Below are 25325 nucleotides of genomic sequence, written 5' to 3' on the forward strand. Positions count from 1 at the left end.
GCCCTTCCCACGATGCTTCCATTTTATGGGCCTGGAGCGCCTTTAAGACCATGACCTGGTCTCCTACTTTGAAGGAACGCTCCCTGGCATGTTTATCATACCAGGCTTTTTGCTCTTTTTGAGCATCCTGTAAGTTTTCTCTAGCAAGGGCTAAAGAGGTTCGGAGGGTGTTTTGTAGGTTGGTTACAAAGTCCAGAATGTTAGTTCCTGGAGAAGGTGTAAATCCCTCCCATTGCTGCTTCACCAACTGCAATGGCCCCTTAACCTCACGGCCATATACAAGTTCAAATGGGGAAAACCCTAAACTGGGATGTGGTACAGCTCTGTAGGCAAAGAGCAACTGCTGCAATACTAGGTCCCAATCATTGGAGTGCTCATTTACGAATTTACGTATCATGGCCCCCAAAGTTCCATTAAACTTCTCCACCATGCCATTTGTTTGATGATGGTAAGGAGTGGCAACCAAGTGATTTACCCCATGAGCTTCCCAAAGGTTTTTCATAGTTCCTGCCAGGAAATTAGTCCCTGCATCTGTGAGGATGTCGGAGGGCCAACCTACCCTGGCAAAAATGTCTGCTAGTGCCTGGCACACACTTTTAGCCCTGGTGTTGCTTAGAGCTACTGCTTCCGGCCATCGGGTGGCAAAATCCATGAAAGTCAGTATGTACTGCCTTCCTCTGGGTGTCTTTTTCGGAAAAGGACCCAGAATATCCACAGCTACTCGCTGAAATGGAACTTCAATGATGGGGAGTGGCTGGAGAGGAGCTTTGACCTGGTCTTGGGGTTTTCCCACTCTTTGGCACACCTCACAAGACTGGACATAGGTAGAAACATCCTTGCCCATTCCCTCCCAGTGGAATGACCCCCCCAAACGGTCTTTGGTCCTGTTCACCCCAGCATGGCCACTAGGGTGATCATGGGCTAAGCTCAAGAGCTTGGCCCGGTATTTAGTTGGAACTACCAACTGTCTCTGAGGATGCCAGTCTTCCTGGTGTCCCCCAGAAAGAGTTTCCTTGTATAAAAGTCCTCTTTCTACAACAAACCTGGATCGATTAGAAGAGCTGAGAGGCGGTGGGTTGCTCCGTGCCGCCGTCCAAGCTCTCTGGAGGCTTTCATCTGCTTCCTGTTCGGTCTGGAACTGTTCCCTTGATGCTGGAGACATCAGTTCCTCATGGGATTGTGGACCTAGGCTTGGTCCCTCTGGAAGCGATATAGGGGATGGAGCTGTTTCTGTTGACTGTGAACCGCTCTCCGCTGGTGCACTATGTGGGGATTCAGGCTCCGGCTGAGCCTCTTGTGTAGGGTTATCGGCTGCTGCCAGTTCAGGTTCGGTGGGGCCCTCTGGTGTTGAGGTTGCAAGTACTGGATTCAGTGCTGGCACGGGGTCTGGTGTTGGTTGTTTGGCTGGTTCCGGTTCTGGGACTGGTTCCGTCTGGGTCTCTGGGACTGGATCCACTACTCCTGTTGCAGACATTGGCCTGGGGTCCAGGTCCATCACCTCTGACTGGGTCCTGATAGAAGTTTCCGGAACAGAGCTAGGCCTCACGGCTTGTTTAGCCTGGTTGCGGGTGACCATTCCCACCCTCTTGGCCTGCTTCACATGATTGGCCAAGTCTTCCCCCAACAGCATGGGGATGGGATAATCATCATAGACTGCAAAAGTCCACATTCCTGACCAGCCCTTGTACTGGACAGGCAACTTGGCTGTAGGCAAATTGAAAGAGTTGGACTTGAAGGGTTGAATCGTCACTTGGATCTCTGGGTTGATTAAATTGGGGTCCACTAAGGAAGCATGGATAGCTGACACTTGTGCTCCGGTGTCCCTCCACGCGGTGACCTTCTTCCCACCCACACTCACAGTTTCCCTCCGCTCCAAGGGTATCTGGGAGGTATCTGGGCCTGTGGACCTCTGGTGTGATTCCGGTGCAATGAACTGTAACCTGTTGGGGTTCTTGGGGCAGTTGGCCTTTACATGCCCCAGCTCGTTACATTTAAAACATCGTCCAGCTGACGGGTCACCGGGGCGAGGTGGGTTGCTGGAGAACGGGGTGGTGGGACGATAAGGGGTCTGGAGGGTTCTTTGGGAGGTAGGTGGGGCTTTGGGCGGCCCCCGGTAATAGGGTGTGGTCTGGGGTGGTCCCTTCTGGTCTCCGCTCCAACTGCGACCAGTTTTCTTCTTCTCTGCCACCTCCACCCATCTGGCTCCAATCTCTCCTGCCTCAATTACAGTTTTGGGTTTCCCATCTAGGATGTATCTTTCTATTTCCTCAGGAACACCCTCTAAGAATTGTTCCATTTGCATTAGGAAGGGCAAATTTACTGGAGATTCAACACTTGCTCCTGATATCCAGGCATCCCAATGTTTTACAATGTGGTAGGCATGTCGGGTAAATGACATGTCTGGTTTCCACCTTAGGGCTCTGAACCTCCGACGAGACTGCTCGGGTGTTATCCCCATTCTGACTCTCGCCTTGGATTTAAACAGTTCATACTTGTTCATGTGTTCTTTAGGCATTTCAGCTGCCACCTCAGCTAAGGGTCCACTGAGCTGCGGCCTCAGCTCTACCATGTATTGGTCAGTAGAGATGTTGTACCCAAGGCAGGCCCTTTCGAAGTTTTCTAAGAAGGCCTCAGTATCATCACCTGCCTTGTAGGTGGGGAACTTTCTGGGATGGGAAGTGGTACCTGGAGAAGGATTGCTAGGGTTTGTTGGTATATTCTGCTGGGCCTTTATCCTCTCCATCTCCTCCACATGCTTCCTTGCCTCCATTTCCCTCTTGTGAGCAGCCTCCTGTACCTCCTTCTCCAGTCGCATGAGTTCTATCTGTCTTTCATGTTCCCTTTGTTTTTCCTCAGCCTGAAATTTGGCTAATTCCAGCTGTAGTCGAGCTGAGGATTTGGCCATTCTAACCTCTCTGTTTTTAACTAACTTTACACCCGAGGTTTAGAAATAAACAAACAAAACTTGGCTGTAAACTTTTGCTGTGCTGGAATAGAGTACCTATTCTCTGATAGTGATTGTCAGCCTACAGAAAAAGACAATTCCCTTGTCTCTGCTCTGGGCCCAAATTAAAGCAAAAAACCTCCAACTACTTGGAAAACTGCTTACCCAGCCCAAAGAAAAAAAAAATTTCTTTTCAAACCTGTGCTCCTTGTAAAACAAAAAAAAAAAAAAAAATCAAAATCCTAAAAAAAACCCCTGCCACTTTTGTCTCCAGGCAAATGGGTAGAGCACACACCCCCTATTTACTTTTAGGAAGAAAAGAAAAAAAAAAAAAACCTCTGGGTTGGAAGACTGTGAATTTCCCTGCAGGAGTTAAGTACCCTGCCTCCAGGCAAGAAAACCTGCAATTCACAAGATAATCCCCTTTTGTCTCTGCTTGGCCACAAAGCAGAGAGAAACCAAGCTGCTTTCAGTTTCAAAGCTGCCTTCTGGACTTCCTAAAAATTCCTTTTTAAAATCTGTATTTCTAGTTCAAAAAATCTCAACTGGATCTCAAAATGATTTCAGGTTAATCCCACCACTGTGCCACCATGTCAAGGTTCCTCCCCCACTCTGAACTCTAGGGTGCAGATGTGGGGACCTGCATGAAAAACCTCCTAAGCTTATCTTTACCAGCTTAGGTCAAAACTTCCCCAAGGTACAAAATATTACCCCTTGGACAGGCCGCTACCACCACCAAACTAATACTGGTTACTGGGGAAGAGCTGTTTGGACGCGTCCTTCCCCCCAAAATACTTCCCAAAACCTTGCACCCCACTTCCTGGACAAGGTTTGGTAAAAAGCCTCACCAATTTGCATAGGTGACCACAAACCCAAACCCTTGGATCTGAGAACAATGAAAAAGCATTCAGTGTTTTACAAGAAGACTTTTAATAAAAAATAGAAGTAAATAGAAATAAAGAAATCCCCCCTGTAAAATCAGGATGGTATATATCTTACAGGGTAATTAGATTCAAAAACATAGAGAACCCCTCTAGGCAAAACCTTAAGTTACAAAAAAGATACACAGACAGAAATAGTTATTCTATTCAGCACAATTCTTTTCTCAGCCATTTAAAGAAATCATAATCTAACACATACCTAGCTAGATTACTTACTAAAAGTTCTAAGACTCCATTCCTGTTCTGTCCCCGGCCAAGACGACTACAGACAGACCCCCAAACCCTTTGTTTCTCTCCCTCCTCCCAGCTTTTGAAAGTATCTTGTCTCCTCATTGGTCATTTTGGTCAGGTGCCAGCGAGGTTACCTTTAGCTTCTTAACCCTTTACAGGTGAGAGGAGCTTTCCCCTGGCCAGGAGGGATTTCAAAGGGTTTTACCCTTCCCTTTATATTTATGACAAAAGTACACAATCTCAGAGAAGGAAAGATAGCAACACCTAAAAGGTTTTGAGAGAGAACTGAATATGGTGTTCCAGAACAACATGCATTTAGGTATAGAGGATGTGTGAAAGGTTGGCATGTGATTAATTGTATCTCCAAAGTTCAGTGTGTGTTGCCAATCTAGCCTTAAACAAACATTTTGGAGTTAAGTAGTATCTGTTTGATATCTTGTTCTGGAAGAATCGTAAGGATAAAGAACACGAAGAATCTTTCACATTAAGCCAGATGTCCTCCCAGGATTCTGTTGTGATAGTAAGGCTAAGTCTTTTTTCCACTTTTCCTTGAGCCTGAGATTGAGAGGGTAACGCAAAGCATTAAGCCACCTGTAAGTAACTCCTACAAAGCTTCTGTATTTCTTAAAATGTTTGTCTATAGATGAGAATGTTGAAACAGACCAATTGCCCCCTATCTTTGCATGAATCCTTGAGCATGGCCACTGGAAGAATGAACTCTGTGACAGTGGTAGCTAATATTTGTTACACATGTAATTGTAGGAGTGCACTCTATCATACTGTATTAGATCTTTAATTTTTATTAAACCTTTTTCTATCCAAATTTTCTTAAGCATGGAGTTGGCCTTGATCCTGATGCACAGGTTATCGCATAGTGGTACAAGAAGAGAATTAGTAAGATAGGATGCTGCGATCATCTTAATGCATTGAAGGATGCCCCATGTAGATGCAAAGATTGGAGTTTTCCATAAGAGTGTGGGTAGCCTCCTAAGGTATAGGAAAGGAGAGGGAACCAAATGGCATAGATATCAATTGCAATTTAGGCCAGTGTGTATACAGAGCTACCGAGGGAAACCACCTTACAATAGGGTGCATTTAGAATATTAAATAATATAGATACAAAAATGGCAAACCCATGCCCAGGGTATATTTGAGCAAAGAGTAATGGAGAGACCTTGAAAGGCAGTAGTCTAATGATGTGTCATTCTTGGGCAGATATTCATTTTGGCTATTTCTATTCTACCCAACAAGGACAGAGGGAAGAGATGCCACCTCTCTACATCCTTTAATATATAGTCCATATTTATATGACCAATTGGACAAATTTTAACACCTAAATAAGTTATTTTCTTGCATATTTGAGATGGAAAATGCTAAAAATGAGAAGGATCTGGTCTTTTGGATATATCCATTGCTTGTTATTTTTTTTCCAGTTAACGCAAAAACCAAGAGAGCTTTCCACAAAAAACAACTAAATTCAATAATAATGGAATTGATGTGGATGGATTCCTCAATAGTCACTTTTCAGAGACATTGATGAGACCAAAGCAATAATATTCCAACTCTAACATTCAAAGAGTAAAAACTGAAGTCTGGGGTTTGTTTCTCCTTCAAACTACCGAGGATAAATTACTGTAACAGGATAGTTCCTGGACTGGTATCAAAAAGTATTTTCTCTGACTGACTTAGTACCAGTGCACAAACAATCCTTCTAGGAAAGTCCTGTACAAACTACCCTGACAAAAGAACACCTGGCTAAAGAAGGTTCATGTACATCCTGAGAAGGTTATTGTAGACTTTGCATTTGGCCAACTGAAGAGAATATGGTACCACATACAGAAGGACGAAACAGAGGAAGGGGAAAGTGAGATAGTTATCTGAGCATATTGCTGTTCTATATCAGTGTACCTATATGAAAAATCTCATCTGCACATGTATGTATTGTGAAGATGATCCTGCAATAAAATACATGTTGTGAAGTTCCCCTCCCTCTCTAGTGCTGTCAAAGGACTTGCACAAACCACCAACCAGAGAGAAGAAAACAAATTATTCAAAGTGAATACCACTGGCAGTCCAGCTATATTTACCGGGTATGTCATACACATGAGGTATGGTACTATGCACATGTACGGAAAGTGCAGAGTCCTTGCTCCACCATGCCTGCACAAGGATGGAGTGCATTGGGTACACCTGACCTTTGCACTATCCATCATCCAGGTACTGGCTAACTCCCAAGCAAAGGTCATTAGCTGAAGGACCTGGTAGCATGGAGGGAGTTGATGACACCAGGCTGAAGCTGGATTCCAGGATACTTGCCCATCTAAACAATGGCTAATACTTCATATTTATTATTTTTAAAAGCCTTAAAATTATTTGGGGAGCAGGCTTGGGACAACAGAACAATACCAGTGATAATCTTACCATTATTTCAAGCTGTCGAGGCACTGGAAATTGTTAACTTGCTTGAGATTCCTCCATGGAAGACTGAACAATTATTCCAGGCTTCTGGAACCATGGAGCTATTTTTCTGTCTCTTGACTGATGTACAAATTAATGATTAACAGGGAATGTTGAGCTACAAGGGAAGACTTGCACAATTTGCTCTGCCTAGAAATTTGATGAAAACCCCACTATATGAAAAGTTCTGCTTCATCATTCTATAGGAAAGGTATAAAATCCAGGCAAACGTTAACAGGGTCTTTCCAGTCTTTCCTTCCACAGCAGTTAGATCCCAGTCCTATATTTCAAAAGACTTTTCAGGTGTTCTAGACTTCATACCACAGTCCATGAAGGGGACTTATTTCCTGGGCCGGTATTATTTTTAAAAATTTAGATTAGCACTAGCATTTTTAGTGCCAATGTGAGACAAAGCATACTGCTATATATGTAATCTGCAACAGCTGCTAATGATGCCTTCTCAAACATGCAGCAGTGTGCGCCACAAGAAGTCAGTTTTTGCACGTCTAAAATCCTTCCCCACTTCTTACAATCCGCCTTGGATGACCAGGGAAAGTAGGCTGGGGCATCATGGACCATGGGAATTTTTCATATCCTGAAATCAGCATCTCATATAGCCCACCCTCTGGATCCTAGGGCCGGGGGAAGAAAGGGTGGAATAGGGAATAGTGGTTCTTCTGCCCCAAAGATAAGCTACAAGCAGCATTCAACATCCGCCTTCCACCACGCAACATCCCCCACAAAGATTGGTCCTACAGAGACCATGTTGGCCTCCTTTGTTGTCATATACCCCTTAACTATAATGACAAAATGGCAACTCTAATCCTTTCCTGGCTGAGGTACAGTCATTTTTTTTACTTCCCATCCTGTTCCTCAAATTTCCTCCCTGGATGAGGCTGGGATGGCTATGGCACATTGGTGAGTATCAACATTACCTCACACGAGGGTGCTGTGACCAGCATTAGCCATGCCTCCAGGTCATCCTACAGGTACTCTGCACTCATTGCCCACAAACTTCCCCATGGGCCTTTGAGATGGCTCTGTACTTTGGGCTCTCTACAGACCCCTATCAAATTAGTGGGAGTACGGAGAGGTCTAGGACTTTTACTAGATTGTGAGCTACGTTTCTTTGCCCAGCAGTAAAGAGCTTTCACAGATATTAGCCTCTCTTGGCACTGGTGGACGGTCCAATGGATCCCTTCCTCAGAAAGATTCATGAAGAGACTTTTGTAAGTCTGCTGGTTTCAGGTCCTGGATCCAAAAATAAGTCCTGATGGCATCACACCACAACTGCACGAGTACTTTGGTATCAGCCTCAGGCCAGCTAGCCACACACTAGGAGAATGGTCCATCCTCGCCAGACACCATCTGACTGGACAGGTGAGAGTGCAGAGCTATAAACAGATGCTACATAGGTGCTACACGGCAAAGAGTCATATGCTAAGGAGGGTCTGAACACCAAAGTTGGGTGTTTGTACTGCTGGAAATAACTTTCAGTTCTAGGGCAGGAGAAGACAACACAACAAACATCCCTGAGGAAATTTTGGGAAGGCAGTGAGGCCTTTAAGCACTCCAGTGAACCATAGTTGAATCCCCACTGCACTCACTAGCTCAAGCATCAGCATTACCTGAGCTTCAACCCATAGCTCCTAACAGATTAACCACTTAACTTGATGTCATAAATATAAGGGGAAGGGTAAACACCTTTAAAATCCCTCCTGGCCAGAGGAAGAATCCTTTCACGTGTAAAGGGTTAAGAAGCTAGGATAACCTCGCTGGCACCTGACCAAAATGACCAACGAGGAGACAACATACTTTCAAAAGCTGCAGGAAGGGAGAAACAAAGCCTCTCTGTCTTCCTATGTGATGTTTTTGCCGGGGACAGAACAGGAATGGAGTCTTAGAACGTAGTAAGTAATCTAGCTAGATATGCATTAGATTATGATTTCTTTAAACGGCTGAGGAAATAAGCAGTGCTGAATGGTATGGATATTCCTGTCTTTGTGTCTTTTTGTAACTCAAGGTTTTGCCTAGAGGAATTCTCTATGTTTTGAATCTAATTACCCTGTAAGGTATTTACCATTCTGATTTTACAGAGGTGATTCTTTTTTACTTTTTCTTCTATTAAAATTCTTCTTGTAAGAAACTGAATGCTTCTTTTCATTGTTCTTAAGATCCAAGGGTTTGTGTCTGTGGTCACCTATGCAAATTGGTGAGGATTTTTATCAAACCTTCCCCAGGAAGGGAGGTGCAAGATTTTGGTGAGGATTTTGGGGGGGAAAGACGTTTCCAAACGGCTCTTTCCCAATAATAAAACTGGTTAGACGTTTGGTGGTGACAGCGGAAGTCCAAGGGCAAAAGGTAAAATAGTTTGTACCTTGGGGAAGTTTTAACCTAAGCTGGTAAAAGTAAGCTTAGGAGGTCTTCATGCAGGTCCCCACATCTGTACCCTAGAGTTCAGAGTGGGGAAGGAACCTTGACACTTGGGCTAGAGATTTGTGTGTGGATGGGAGTCACCTTAGGTGCAATGCTCGCATTGTACCTCAAGCTAACTTTGAAAAGAAGAAAAACGAAGAGTGTGTTTGTAACAAAAATATTCTCTTGCAAGTAGTGTTTATTTTTTTTAGATTTACAGAAATGCTAAAAAAGGGGTCTGTAAGCCCCGTTATAGATCAGGGTCCCACTGTGCCAAGCACCATCAAAAAACAAACAAAAAAAAGTAATGACCCATCCTCAGAAAAGTTTACTAGCTAAGTATAAGACAGAAGAGAACTGAGGGATAAACTGATTTTAGTAAGGCTTTTGACACAGTCCCACGACACTCTCATAAACAAACCTGAAAAATGTGGTCTAGATGAAATTACTCTAATTTGTGTGCACAACTGGTCAAAAGACCTAGTCAAAGAGTAGTTATCAATGGTTCACTGTCAAACTGGGAGGGCATATCTGGTGGGTTCCCATGGGGATCAGTCCTGGGTTCCTTTCTAGTCAATATTTCATTAATGACTTCCATAATGGAATGGAAAGTATACTTATAAAATTTGCAGATCACACCAAACTGGGAGGTATTGCAAGCATTTTGGAGAGGAGAATCAGAATTCAAAACTACCTTGACAAAAATCAAAGAATTGGTCTGTAATCAACAAGATAAAATATAATAAAGTACTTCACTTAGGAAGGAAAAATCAAATGCTCAATTACAAAATGGAGGAAAACTGGCTATGTGGTCATACTGCTGAAAAGGACCTGGTGTTACAATGGATAAACTGAATATGAATCAACAATGTGATGCAGTTGCAAAACAGGCTAGTATCATTCTGGGGTGTCTTAACAGAAGTAAAACATGGGAGGTAATTGTCCCAGTCTTCTTGGCACAGTTGGGAGTCCTGTGTCCAATTCTGGGAGCCACACTTTGTCCAATTTATCCACATTTTTCCTAGAGTCTAGAGGAGAGCAACAAAAATGAAAGAAAAAAGGTTTAGAAAACCTATGAGGAAAGATTAAAAGCACTGGGCATGCTTAGTCTTGAGAAAAGAAGAGTGAGCAGGGATTCATAACATTCTTGAAATATATTAATGGCTGTTATAGAGAGGACTTGGATCAACTGTTCTTTGTGTTCACTGAAAGTAGGACAAGAAAATGGGCTTTATCTGCAGCAAGGGAGATTTAGGTTAGATATTAGGGAAAACTTTCTAATTATAAGGGTCGTTAAGCTATGTAATAGGTTTCCAAGGGAGGTTATGGAATCTCAATCCTTGGAGGTTTCAAGAAGAGGCTGGACAAACACCCATCAGAGATGGTCTAGGTTTATTTGGTCCTGCCACAGCAAATGGGGCTGGACTTGAAGACTTCTCGAGGTCCCTTCCAGCCCTACATTTCTATGATTCTATGAAAAACCATACATACAGAGAAGCATAAGATGACAATGACATATAAAAAGCTGTAGTCTCAGTAAACCAGCTGCCTAACCATTGTCAAGTTTTTTGTAGACAACTCAGCAGAGGCGAGTTTTAAGAAGGACAATGAGATGAGGCTTTGTGGATGTTTATGTAATACTCCTTCCATGCTGAAGGGAAAGCATGGAAGCAAGCAAAAAGTTCCACCGCCTGTGGTCTTATTCTAGGTTTTTTAAAAGGCCAGAAAACGAGGACTTGCAATATTTTTTAAAAGTACAGGATGAAGTTCTACTTACCCTATAGCCCCCAAAGAGACACCATGAACACTGCTTGCCTTCCCTGCAAGTCTCTCCCCATCCAGAAAAGGGATAGGATTTATATAACCTCGTCACTCAGTATGCATTGCACTAGAACTGTTCTTCTCAGGCTGCTGTTCTCTTCTGATTCAGACAGACAGGAAATGGTTGGAAAGACCAGATCCCCCACAACTGAGGGGAAAAGCACTATTTTGTTTAAGGTGAAACTACCACTTAATGCAGTCTTCCCTCAGTGACACTGTTTTCACTTTGCAGAGGGAAGAGACTGCTGAGCTCTGACTGGTCCAGTGCTGTCAACAAAACACTTAAGTTGCTCATTCTCTGAAACAGCCCACTTCCTGAAGCACATATTCAGCTACTGTAAGAAGAGAAGTTTGAGAAGCAAAGAAACCAAAACTCTACACTCCATGTGGCCCCGACCTTAAATTCCAGGGATATCAATGAATCTGGTTCCTTATAATATGAAGAGTGCAATTAGAGAAAGAGGGTCAACTCTGAGGAAGGACCTGGTTTAGTGTAACACCAGGGTCTCAGGAATGCAAGATGGGGTGATGCTGTTAACAGACCAACTCTAGAGACATAGCATGTAAGCTGGACTCTTAGCATACCTAATGAAGATTTCTTTCCTACAGTGTTGCATCCCAGCTGCATCTCTTAGTCTGATGAAATACAATGACTGATGAGACAACACACTCAGAGTTTCATAATGTACAGCCTTTGTTAGAGTTGTCTCCATGTCTGGGAAGACAGTGACCCCCAGAGCCACAGCCTGGTGCATTTTCTGGAACTGTACTTGGGCTTGAAGCTGCTACACTGACCTAAATAAAGAAGATCATAGTGAACCCCAAACAACCTGATGTGCAATAAAAATTAGATAGAATTCGTGCAACATGTCATAGATTCTACAATGCAGAGTTCAGTGGGACAAAGTCAACATTTGCTATTTGCCAGGGTGTATGTTGCACTTATTTTACACTGAGCTACATTCTTACCATACTTAAATATACAAGGATTTTGCTCCTTTGCAAACATAATCAGAGTCAGAAACCAACCCACAACATTAACAAAACTGCACAACCGAGCTGTTATCCATAGCAGCGGTGCATGGCTCTGGTTGTACTATATATGGAAACATCCCCAAATTAGAAAAGTGATAAGCCATACCAAGATTTGAAACTGAAGAAATCTTAGAAGTCCTTTTACATTATGGGTTTTTGAGAGGCATAAAAATGGACAATGTAACTATCATTCTTATAAGACAGACCTTATTCCTCAAGTACACTTCATGGGCCTTGGCCTTTATTTCAGTAGAACTACTTGAAGAGTAAGGTACAGCTCAAGGAGAATAAGGATATCAGAATCTAGTCCAAAGTCTTTGAAGATTGTTTTAATGGGTTTCCTTCACTCAATGTAAAGAATGTCAAATTTTCAAGCATGATTTTGCATATGAAAATTGCTAGTACATACAGTGTTCCTTTAGTAAATACACTACAGGAATTATCTACTAGGCAAAATGGAGGGGGATTTTTTAAAAGGTTCTCCAATTTTTATTTTAATCAAACTTTTTTTCCTCTCTCTCTCTCTCCCCCTCTCCCTTTAAATAAATTACAAGTGTGAGAGTACAGTCCAAAGATAAAATGTTTTGACGCAGTAAAGATCCTGTTTGTTTGGCATAGAAACAATGAGAAAATCTTGAGAATCTTTTTTTTTTCTCATTAGTATAACTTGACATATTTATGATCATTTTATCTGACTATTTGACCTGAAGGTTAGTGTGGAATATGGTTCCAGAAAGAAAAAATTAATTTCCATTATATGAATACAACCATATCACCATATGCTTCTACATCAGTGGTGGGCAACCTGCAGCCCATCAGGGTAATATGATTGCAGGTCGCGAGACATTTTGCTGACATTGACTGTCCATAGGCACCTCCCCCCCACAGCTCCCAGTGGCCACAGTTCTCCATTCCAGCCAATGGGAGCTGTGGGGGAAAGTGCCTGCGGACGGTCAACGTCAAAAAAATGTCTCACGGCCCGCAATCAGATTACCCTGATGGGCCACAAGTTACCCAACACTGTTCTTAGTGGAGAAATATTACTAAAAGAATCAGATAATCTTTTACTGAGAGACTGTTCGGATCTTTATTTGAAGAGGGAATATAAAAATAATTGCCATACTGAGAAAATTATAAAATTGTTGCAAATACTAGAAACAAAGGATAGAAATGGTAAGTTCATTTTTAATGTGTTAGCATTTTCTTACAGTTACAGTGCATAAGTATGTCTGGGGCATCTGGACAACTCTAAACATAGTACTGAAAAGTAATCTGATCTGATTAGCCAATTAAATATAGTTGAAACAGTCAGACCATTTACCACTAGTGAGTTTCTGAATTATGTTTCTCAAATTTTATTAGGTTTTCCAATAATAAATGTATCAAGTACAATACAGTTCTTTAGCCACTGGGGTATCTTTCATAAGAGCATCTTATTAAGTTATCGTATTAAAAATCTAAACTCCTTCAAGTGGTTCCAATAATGTAATAGCCAATACTGTTGCCTCAGGCAGATTCTCTCAGTTCTTCAGTTCCTGTGCTAGGTACAGGAAAGGACAGGGAGTAGGTGGTTTTAACCCAGATTTGTGCCTCCCTAATTCTGGGCCCAGTCCCCAGTGCAATTTAAGAGTAAACCCACATCTGTTCAAAATGGCTCTGACTTGTAACAGCCTTCTGTGAGTGTAGTGCCAGCACAGGCCAGCTGAAGTGAAGTGTGCTCGAGCCTAACCCCCATCCTTCTCTAGGCAATTCCAATCCGGTATAATTACAGGTTAGAATTAGAATACCTACAACAAGGATCATGAAGGAAACAGCATAGACCCATTACATTTTCTCTGTGACGACTATGGAACTCCATTATAACAGGTTTTCTTCCATGACCTTTTAGTCTCCCTTTACACTGGCCGCTTTAAGGGAGTATTGGGTTTTCTGTCTTTTGTATTGTTAATACAAACTGTCTACTACAGTAAAGTAAATATGTATCATCCATTAAAAATAAAGAGATGTCAAATAATTTAAATAGAGTTTTCAGACCATAAACATTTCATTCAACTATCAGGGCACAATTCTATAACATTATGAGCAGCAGCTGATTTTAAAAACATTTACACCATTAGTTCCCTGTTCAGCAAAATGCATGGCTTCCAATCCCACATAAAACCAAATTAAGGAGAACAGCGTTTCTGATCTATCAGACCCATGATTAGAAGAGCTTTCAAAACAATTACTGTATTCTATTCCAATGAGTACTCTCTACTTTTTCCTCGTAGTCCTTATCTTTACTATTATAATACCTAATATAATACCTAACTCTTACATAGCACCTTTCATCAGTAGATCTCAACATGTGTCACAACCTTTAATGTGTTTTTCCTCACAACTCTCCTATGATGTAGGGGATTGCACATGAAAGGTTCTTCAACAAGACGCTTCTTCCACAGTATCCACAAGATGTCACCATTGTTAAAAAAAATACCATACACAGTATAATATTGCATGTTCTTTTTGTCTGAACCAGGGAAAGATTTTTGTAATACACTGACAACTTGATCTAGATAATATAGTCCAACAGAATAACTCCAATGTGCATATGGATTGAATAAACTAAACAGAACAGGATGTGCAAGCAAGAGATAACAGGAAGTTATTTTAAGAAGGATAGAATGTATGGATTTACAATGGATAAAGCAATACCTTTACAAGTTTTCAAGAAATTACCAAATATTTAAAGTACTTGGTAAAGCAGCAGGAATGGTAAGCTATCAGACAGCTTTTGCAGATGCCAATTCAGTTAGAAGGTACTGAAAAAGTTTATGAATTGTAGAAAAGAGCATTTAGAAGTAAGAAATGATCAAACAAAACAGTCTTTCAAGTATCACCAGGTTGAAGAAATGCAGAAAGAATAGTAAGGCGCATTAAAGAAAACCCACTCATCATCCACATTAGTACATTGGGAACATACAGAACAAAGAAAAATTCATCAAAGACTTCAAGGACTTTGAGAAAAAATTAATCATTGGACAAATTATAGTCTGTTAGCCTACCTATTGCAAGTATGAATGGTTTAGCGAGATGACTGTTAGGCCTGGTCTACACTAGGGGGGGAACAATCTAAGTTATGCAACTTCAGCTACATGAATAACGTAGCTGAAGTCGACGTACTTAGATCTACTCACCGCGGTATCTTCGCTGTGGTGAGTTGACTGCTGAGGCTCTCCCGTCGACTCCACCTGCACCTCTTGCTCCGGTGGAGTATTGGAGTTGATGGGAGAGCACTCGGCAGTCGATTTATCGCGTCTAGACTAGACGCGATAAATCGACTCCCGCTGGATCGATCACTGGCCACCAATCTGGCAGGTAGTATAGACAAGCCCTTGGATGAAGAGAATATTCTAAGAAAAGGGAGTTAGGATTTTAGATTTATGACTTCCTTCTGCTGGAAAAGGTGCCAATCAGCATAGTCAGTCTTCTATTAAAGTGTGGATCTACCCTGAAAAGTGAATTTCCTGAACTGGCAATTTTCAGTTTCATGTTCATTGTCTGTCAGTGATTCAGTATCACATGTACTCAGTGCACAAGTAAACTAGTGATTTTCTAACTCCCAACTCTGCAGTCTCAGTTGGACTACACAAGAATGAACCTGGGTACATCCTTTCTTATCCATCATTACCAATAATAAAGGTTCTACAGGACTCAGTAACATCTGTGCCAACCAAAGCTGTCTTCAGAGCATTCCCTGGATGATCCCAGTGTCACTCTATTGCCTTAAATAGATTTATAGGGCAGTACTGATTGACATTTACAAAACAGTACTGCATATTAGTCACAAAAAGAATTTAATACATCTCATTCTCTCTTGGGTGTATTGGCTGAGTGCTAACAGGAGTAAAAATTAGTAAATTATTTGTGTCACTCAAGTAACAAACAATGACCACCAATATACGCAGGACCAAATCGGTTATATGGAGTCATTTTAACCATGCCTTTTCAAGAGGAAAACAAATTTAAACAAGAAAGAAGCTAATCCTGCTAGGATTGTTTCATACATCCCATTTTCATAAGTGAATTATGCATCTGGAGTGTAAAACATGGACTTTGAATGGGAAAAGAATAATTAAGAATGGGAAAAAAACATAGGCTCCATAAGGAATAAAAAAATTATGAACAAAAAGGGAAATTTGGCTAAGGAGATAGCTGTCTTTAAAGATGCTAAATATATCCAAAAAATTGGAGGGACTCATTATTATTTATACTTATATAACCTGTCTGCTCAGAGAGGCACTCTGTCCCCGCTCTGGTGGTGACTAGGGCAGCTAGAGGTTGATGAGCCTGCTATACTCTTGGCTAAGAGACATGTCTTTGTTTCAGCTCATGTAGTAGAGGCTTCTGCATTTGGCTCAAGAGGTCACAGGTTTGATCCCTGCTGATTACATCCAAGGTGGTCTGCGTTACACTTACTAATACAAAGAGGAGACTGCTGCGTCATGCAGAAGGTTAGACTAGATGATCCAGAAGGTCTTTTCAGCCCAATCATCTCTGATTTTACAACAGACTCACTCATAAGTCAAACACTAAACTTCAGTTAAAATTACCTGCCTTTGATTTCATTAAAATAAACCTAGTTCCCAAAGTACATTTAGATCCAGATACAATTCTTGAGCTCATTTGGAAAGTGTATTTTTTAAATTAACTGTTTACATTTACGTTATAAAGATTTAAATTTGCATAGCAGGTAAGATACATAAATGAGGGCTCCTCTTTCACATAGATTTGATTCTAAGACATATATATTAATAACTTACCTTGCCAGCTGTCATTGCACACACACAGTTTCTCGCCTGTCAAATCACAGTAGCCATGATCTGGGCTCCCACAGTTAGCTTTACAGTATGGAATATCACAGGCTTCGCCTTTCCAATACTTGTCACACTCACAATACACTTGGCTTGGAATGGAAACACTAGTTGTACATTTCCCATGCCCCGAGCAATTGTTAGGACAGGAATTAATGCTGTAAAAATAAATATATAAAATAAGGCAACAAAGAAATAAAAGAGCTGGGTAGAGCTTTTCATATGACATTATAATAATAATTTGCATTTGCTGTATACAGCTCCTTTTATTTGCAAATCCACAATCACTGATACAAATGTAGTAAGTATAATCACTGTTTTACAGACAGGGGATCTGAGATGCACTAAGGTTAAAGTACTCTCTGCTTACACACAGTCAGTGATAGAATCAGAACTGAGGCCTCCCTATGCTGTACTATGCAGGACTGGCTCTGCACCAAGAACTGAATCTAAATTTCATAATCAATCAAAGATCCATGAAAAAGGGAAAACACAAAGACTAACATTCTTTAGACATTGTTTAAACAGTTCTTTATATTCTAACTAAAACTAATGTTACCTTTTAATAACCAGTGGAGGGTAACAGAAGTTGTTTTATATTATCCTTCCAATAAAGTTAACCCTGTTGTGTGTGGAAGCCTCCGTTTCTGTAAATTGCTGTGTGCTTTAACTCAGTTTTGGATCTTCCCTATATTTATTTTGTTAACAATATAAAGTGTTTCCATCATGTCTGCCAGGATGGCTTTTTCATATGCTTTTTTAATATAGTTGCTTTTTTTTTTTTCAGATTCGTAAAGCCATGATACAAAGCCCATGTTAAAAAACATTTATAATTGCATGTGCCTGCGCTGAGCAACAAATTAAAGCAAAATAGCTTTCCTCCCACCCTCCCAAAATTAGGGGTTTAAAGTTTAATTAGTGCTAGTGAAAAGGGCCAGATTAACAGCATTGATGTGGCATTCACAGGAAGAAAAAGATCTGGAACAAAAGGCACCTTTCATCTCCTTGCTGCTGTGGTGACTCTGAAAGCAGCAAGTCATGCTCATTGTGTATTGCCAGGCCCAACAGAGTGACTAAATAACCAGGCTGCTTCTTTTATCTTCTTTAGATATTCAATACCAACAATGTTATTTCTCTGTTCTCCCACTTGAGGAAGATTACTTGGAAGGCAAAGAACAAGCACTTGGTGTGGGGTAGCCTATCATCACGTCTAGAACTTCAGAGCTCATAGGAGAGTGATGACAACCAGCAAAATTAAGTTTAAAAAAAATTTCAATGCAGAATCAGAGCAAAGAGCAGAGCAAGAATCCATCAGAAGGTGGGAGATAAGAGGACCATCTGTCCAAGTCCCTGAAGAAGAGCTTATGGAGGTAGTGCAGGAGGAAAGAGACAAAGCAGCAGAAGTTTAGGTAAACCTGAGATACATATAAGACTGAAGTGGGTTTTAGCCCATGAACGCTTATGCCCAAATAAATTTGTTAGTCTCTAAAGTGCCACAAGTACTCCTCATTGTTTTTGCCGATACAGACTAACACAGCTACCACTCTGAAACAAGTATTGAAGGAGTCTCTCTGAGAAATAGAAAGAATAGTAAACATATCTTCTCTGTAAACATAGCAATGAAAGCTAGCTGGTGAAAAGTTTAAGTTTGAGACTTTACTATAAAATCAGTAACAGGAGGACAGAGAAAGTAGGGATTCATTCATTAGTTTCCCTTTGCATATACACTGAAGGATAGATGGCAACTTTTCAGTTATTTATTTCAGTTATCTTCCAACATAATAATTTAATAGCATGTATTAGTGATTTTGAGGTATAAAAGAATGCTGAACATGCTGTAGTTAAGAATGCTATATCCTATTGCCATTGACTTCCAAGATAAGCAGACAGGTTCACAAAACTTTGGGAACTACTAGGGAAAACAATTACAGCAACGATAAATTGTTTAGATGGTTATATTTTCTTGCTGTCACCTGAAAGGACTAAGTAGATTATTCTGGGTGACAAAACTGCAATCACACACACCGAAAAAGGAAGAATATCTTTCAAGACTTCTTTCTGTTATAGTCTAACTGCATGTACAACATTACCCAGTCAAAGGATTCTCAAACACTGGATAACTCCCTCATGTAGTAAAAGCAACATAAGGAAAACTACTGTAAATTACAGCAGAATGTAAGAATGGCCATACTGAGTCAGACCAATGGTCCATCTAGCCCCCGATCCTGTCTTCCAACAGTTCTAATGCCAGGTGCCTCAGAGGGAATGAACAGAACAGGTAATCATCAAGTGATCCATCCCCTGTCACACATTCCCAGCTTCTGGCAAACAGAGGCTAGGGACACTTCAGAGCATGGTTTTGCATCACTGTCCATCCTCCATGAGAATATGAGCAATCTCCTTGTAGATAATTCAATGAAGACCTCTGCTCAATGCGTAGCTGGGATCAAAAAAGCAAACAAGATGCTAGGATGTATAAGTCACAGAATAAAGTTCTGACACAATATTATACAGACAATATTATAGTACCATTATATAAGTTAATTGTGAGGCTTCTTCTAAAATACTGTGTGCAGCATTAATCCCACCATCTCAAGAAGCATATGGCAGAATTAGACCGGGTTCAGAGAAGAGCAACAACAATAATCAAGGGTATGGAAAAACTCTCATATGAAGAGAGTTTGAAAAGAGTGGGATTATTTACCTTATAAAGGAGATGAATAAGAGAGAATGATAAAAATATATAAAATAATGAACGCTATAGAGAAGATCGATGAGGAGCTTCTCTTCTCCCTGCCTCATAAAACAAGAATGGGACATTCAATAAAATTAAAAATTAGCTAATTAAAAACTGATGAAATATTCTTTCACACAACATATAATTACACTGTGGAACTCATTGCCACAGAAATTGTTAAGGCAAAGAATTTAAGATTTAAAAAAGGGATTAGACATTAGATAACCAGAATATCTAGTTATTATCATTAACATCATCATTTTGGAAGGGGTATTAAATGTTATGGTTCAATCCTTAAACTAACCTCTAACTGTTAGAGATCAGGATGAGACCTAATATGGGAGGAAGATTATCCCACAAATACCTATTGTGAGGGCCTTGCACCTGTACTGGCCACTGTCAGAGACTGGGTATTTGACTTGAAGGACCTCAGATCTGGTCCAGCAATGTTAGGGCTCAGAGGACAGGTATCACTGGATGGAAAAAAACAGGAAATATTGAGAGAGTAGAATAGTGGTATTTCCACTGCATATGGCATCGGTGAGACTATTACTGGAACAGCGTATCCAATTCTGGTGTCCACATTTCGAAGAAGAATTGAAAAATTGTAAATATTCACAAAGAACCACAAGAATGATTCTACATCTGGAAAACATGACTTACATTAAGAGACATAAGACTCTCAACATATTTAGCTTATCCAAAAAAAGCTAAGGGCTTGTCTAGACTTACCGGAGAATTGACGCTGCGGCGATCAATGCATCGGCGGTCGATTTAGCGGGTCTAGTGAAGACACGCTAATCGACCACCGATTGCTTTCCCGTCAACTCCTGTACTCCACCTGATCGAGAAGAGTAAGGGGAGTCAACAGAAGAGCATCTCCCGTCGACGTCACATAGTGCGGACCCTGCAGTAAATAGATCTAAGCTATGCCAATTTGAGTTAAGCTATTCATGTAACTCAAATTGTGTCGCTTAGATCGATTTTTCCCTTTAGCATAAACAAGGCCTGTGTGTCAAATTGTGAGCCCTTTACTTGCACAACTTGTCCCACTGACTCCAACTACTCATAATAAGGTGCTCTTCAACATGAGCAAAGGTCAGAATCTGACCTTAAGTGTCCCCACCGACAAGGATTTGGGACATTCTATGTGGAAATATGTTTCACCTTGTTTTACCATTTTTAAAAACTTCTCTCATTCACTCTCACCCCATAAAAACCTTCTGGACATCCTGGAATGAAAGACTTATCAGTGTGAATAACTCCCTGACATCATTAATACCTTTAACCCAATCAAAAGACAAATATAGTCTACAAGTATGTAATTCTCCTGAAGAACATTATAGCCCTAATTCATAAAATAACAATTCTTTTAAAAAACAGATACTTACGAGTAAAATATGTTAAATCCAGTTAGGTTATAAGCAGCATCACTAAAAAAGTGTAGCAACACATAGCCGGATGTAGTAACTACTTCAGGAACAGTTTCATTTCCCCGCACCTCAGGGACTATTAGACCACTGGAAAAGAGAGATTAAATGAAGGATTCTTATTAATGGTAATAATAAAATAAATAACATGATTCAATCATTAATTATATATCCAACATAATCTGGAACTCTTACGGAGCCTATTTAAATTATATTGAATAAAACAGGGCTCAAACCCATGAACTCTACACCTTGAGAGAGACAGGGTTTCCCAATTGTTTTTGTAACAATACAAAATTCCACATACATTTGCTATCTATGCACATGCATTGCCATTAAAATGTTGCAAGCTAATTATTAAAGACCACTTTGGGAAAGACTTTTTCAATTATACAAATGGCATTTAGATGCTCCTCTCCAATTGACTTTGACACACCTAGGCACCAAAAAGACAGTTGTGCCTTTGAAAGTCTCCCCCTTTGGTCACTAGAATAATTAGTTCATATGCAAAAAGTATGATTTTAACTAAATTCTATGGGAAAATTTAAGACAACAGGAAAAATCTTTCCAAAAATTTTTATAAAGTACCAACAAACTTCTTTAATTATTAAGCTAAACACTTAAGAATGACTTAATAGTAAAAGACTTTTAAAAAATGAAAACTTTTATATAAAGAAGTGTGTTTCAATTTTTAAAAACAAAATTTCAATTCCTCTCAAATGCTAATAAAATGGTCTGAATAAAAAGAGTTACAACCAACTTTAAAAGTTATCTGTTTTCCCGGCACAAGAAGAACAAAGGAAATTAAAGAAATGTTGCATATTCATTAGTCAGACTGCATATTCTGGAGCTGAAGGCATGAAGCTAATGAAAGCACCCAACTTGGAATCTAAACAACCCTGAAAGTAGTTTTCCTATAACTTCCTAGAAATAGGAAGAAGAGTATTTTAAAAAGTCTGAAGTGAGCAACACACACACACCCCCTACCCTGCTTAAACAGCAAGCACTCCACAACTCATCCTGTGCATCTCTACACTAGAGTTACTATGAAACGCTAAGAAAAACAAAGAAGACTTAAAAAGATACTAACCCAAGGAAATCTCTCTAAGACTTCAACATGGATGGGTGAGAGAAAGTTAATCAAGACACTGCCAAAGGATTAGATTTTAAAAGCCTTGCAATACTTTTTTGGGAATATGGAAAAGCTGTTGTAACTTCAAATATTAACAGTTCTCCTGTTAATCACAAAATGCTTAGACCTGTATTCTTGGACAGGAGACCAGGGTTAAACATTGATAAGCAAAGCAGAAGTCGGTTTTAATTTGATTTAAGATTCTTAGTAAGATTCTTAATATTCTTTATATTTGTAATTGGCCTATCTTAAAATAGCTCCTGAAATGGCTTCTTCCAAGTTATTGATTAAATACTTCCTTCAATTTCATATGATTTATTTAAGATGGCTTATTTTGCCCAAATATAAACTGACTGGTTATTATTAACCACCACAGGATCCACTTTTCCTTAAACGAAATTGTTTTGCCCATTTAGATATCATTGTATATCCTTGGATAACTAAGATGACTGTCTTCTCAATTTGGGGAAATAATACCTTGGTCACAACTTAATAAGAGAAAAGTGCCCCACCAGAGGCAGGCCCACTCTCAGAGAAATACTCTCTGCTAAAAGCACTCCCCAGAGAATCATACAGAAGGGACTGTAAAGCAGTAACCAATTTATTATTTGTGTTCTGTTACCTGCACTGTTTTGTTCAATGTTTTCTTTTACTTTCTTTAATAATAAAATAGTCATGATTAACGATTGTGATTATTTTGCTCGGTCTCAAGCATGGTGTCTCTTAAAGTATGTAAAGGAATGCCTTTGACTAAAATAGTGGCAGTCACCTGCCTGAGTTGGCATTAAGAGAAACAATTAGTAAGAGTTCAAGGACCTTTTCTTTTTTCTCTGGTCTATTTTTAGTAGTTTTTAAAACACATGTACTTAGTGTCCAACAATTTAAAATCACCTCTTTCTACCCCACATCCTGCTCTAATGGTCCAGGGAAATGGATATTGCAAGACTACAAACACAGTTTAAATGTTTGCAGGATCAGGGCCATAAAGTAGAAAGACTGACTCACTAAATATATTTGTTTTATCAACAACATATATAATCCTGTACCCATAGAACCATGACTATAGACATCTAAACTTTTATGTACTTACTTTCCTTTCCACAAAAGGATTCTCTTAACATTATTTTCTACATATTGCTACAGGACTCTGAGGAAAAAGCTTCCCAACAGTTATGAGGCACTGACATATATCAGAATTTTTTAGTCCTGCAAGTTGCCCACAGCAGCCTAGACAGTATGGTAAGTGGCACCCTATAAATATCTAACTCAGAGATAATCCAATTATAATTATTCATATTATCTAATGAGAACAATAGAGCAATCAAGCCCTTTTGTATTTTCGCTGTTAACAAGTCTGGGGATCCTTCTGAGCTTTGATATTTCAAAGGCCAGGGCCACTAAGTACTACCCAGCCATATTTTTTTAATTTTAGTCACAATACTTTCCATTCTGCTGTGCAAAGAAAAGACCTTGTATAACTGGTAATTGGGACAGCCTCCACACCAACCTCCCTCAAGAGATAGCTTCAGTTGTCTATCTGTAATGGGCTTAATAGATATCCTTCATGTCTTATAAGCAGTACAATGTCTTTGTTGCGTAAGTCACAAATTCTGTGATTTCCCTTTAACTATATCAAGCAATTTCCCCCCTCCTTTGCCAGCCAGTCCCCCACTTCCATTAATAAAAAAAAAAACCCACCCTCAGTTGATATCAGGAATCTACTGGAAACTCACTCTAGCTAGGATGGCACTCATATTAGCATTAATGTTCCAGTGCAATGTCAGCATTGAACATAAGCCAGGAGAGAAATTTTGTCTTACTCAAAGGCAAAAGTGCTATTATGTTGTATTCCCATTTGGCAACTTATTCGACCATCAGTGTATATTTTCAACCAATATTAATGAAAGACAGCAAACTACCAATAGCAAATTAAAACCTCTATTGCTACTTTTTCGTCATATTAATAATACTTTATACTAATACTACTACTAAAGAACTATTACATAAAAATACTCACCTAAATACAGCTATTAAAGGTGCATATACTGAATCTCCATCATAAACATACATATGGTCCCAACTACATTCTGTGGCAAAATGATTAAATCTTAATCTTAATATTGCATTAGGACTGAAAGAAGAAAACAATAAGAGCACATTACAGTGATATATTGTTTAGCAAAAGCATAGACTCATAATACAATTATATAATAAAAATTACTTGGAGTATAATAAAATTAACCATACCATCATAATATTACATTATTAAATACAAACAGTCTTTTTAAGTACTAATCATAACTCATGCAGACAAAAGTTGGTATAAAACCATATTTAAAACCAGCCAATTATTTAATTTTTTTATCTTAAACTATTTTAAAAGTCATGCTTACAATTATTAAAATTACCCATGGATATTACTATCCATAAGGTTTTTAAAAGGGCTACTGTCAATGTTTAATCCTCAAAATTTAGGCTTTGATAAAGTTTTACAAAACTTGGTACTAATAAAAAAAAATGTAATGTTATATTAAAATGTCAATACTAAAGATTGTTGATTGACTAACAATACTGTGCCTTCCAACATAAAACGGAGGAATGTGTGGTGACTTCAAAGGGAATACAATGCAAAATCTGGGACTTCAATAGGATTTATCATGAGACAACCTCCATCTTGGTCAATGTACCAAAAATAGAACCAGAAGCCTCCAGAGGTAAATGCTCACCTCACTAACCAGGTGCCTTTGATGATGCCAGAAGCAACTAAGACATCCTCTGAAGTGGGGTTGGCTGAGTGGGGGTCTCAACTAGGGTGACCAGATGTCCCGATTTTTATAGTGCCGATATTTGGGGCTTTTTCTTATATAGGCTCCTATTACCCCCCACCCTCTGTCCCAATTTTTCACACTTGCTGTCTGGTCACCCTAGCCTCAACCAACAGCAGCTAAGTCAATGCTAAATGTGATCACCCTGTTCCCTCTCCCATGCCGATGGCCTGCAGCATGTGTGTATGGGAGAGGAGGAAGGTGCTGCTTTCTTTTCCCCTCAGTCTATGCACCCTCTTTCCCAATGCTGCAGGCTGAGGCGGGGAATAGGCTCTCTCACACTGCATCTGGGCACCGGAGTCTGTTTCACCCACTCCTGCTGCCATTGGACAGGGGTGTTGTGATGAACCAGCTGATTGGCTCTTGCCTGCCAGAGTAAGGGAAAGGGAGGTGAGTGGCTGAGACAAGTAGCTGTTGGGCTCTGTTTCAGCCCCTCTTATCCAGAATGCTCTATTTTCTATGATGCCAGGGGCTAGTCTGATCACTAATCTTTTGTTTGGAGTC

At 40.0% G+C, this 25325-nt stretch overlaps 1 protein-coding gene across 7 annotated transcripts in view; it reads right to left on the minus strand.

The window, feature by feature from the left end:
* Positions 1 to 25325, minus strand: part of ATRNL1 (attractin like 1) — a 1099511-nt gene that overhangs the window by 984683 nt on the left and 89503 nt on the right. For all 7 annotated transcript variants that reach the window (XM_084633632.1, XM_084633634.1, XM_084633633.1 and 4 more), the window contains exons 4-6: positions 24014 to 24127; positions 20826 to 20954; positions 16647 to 16855 (exon numbers count right to left, since the gene is read on the minus strand). In XM_084633632.1, the coding sequence (XP_084489758.1) occupies positions 16647 to 16855; positions 20826 to 20954; positions 24014 to 24127 (452 nt within the window). The remainder of the gene's footprint in view (positions 1 to 16646; positions 16856 to 20825; positions 20955 to 24013; positions 24128 to 25325) is intronic.

Source organism: Lepidochelys olivacea, assembly GCF_965140295.1.
Source record: "Lepidochelys olivacea isolate rLepOli2 genome assembly, chromosome: 7".
In the NCBI taxonomy this organism is placed as follows: Eukaryota; Metazoa; Chordata; order Testudines; family Cheloniidae; genus Lepidochelys; species Lepidochelys olivacea.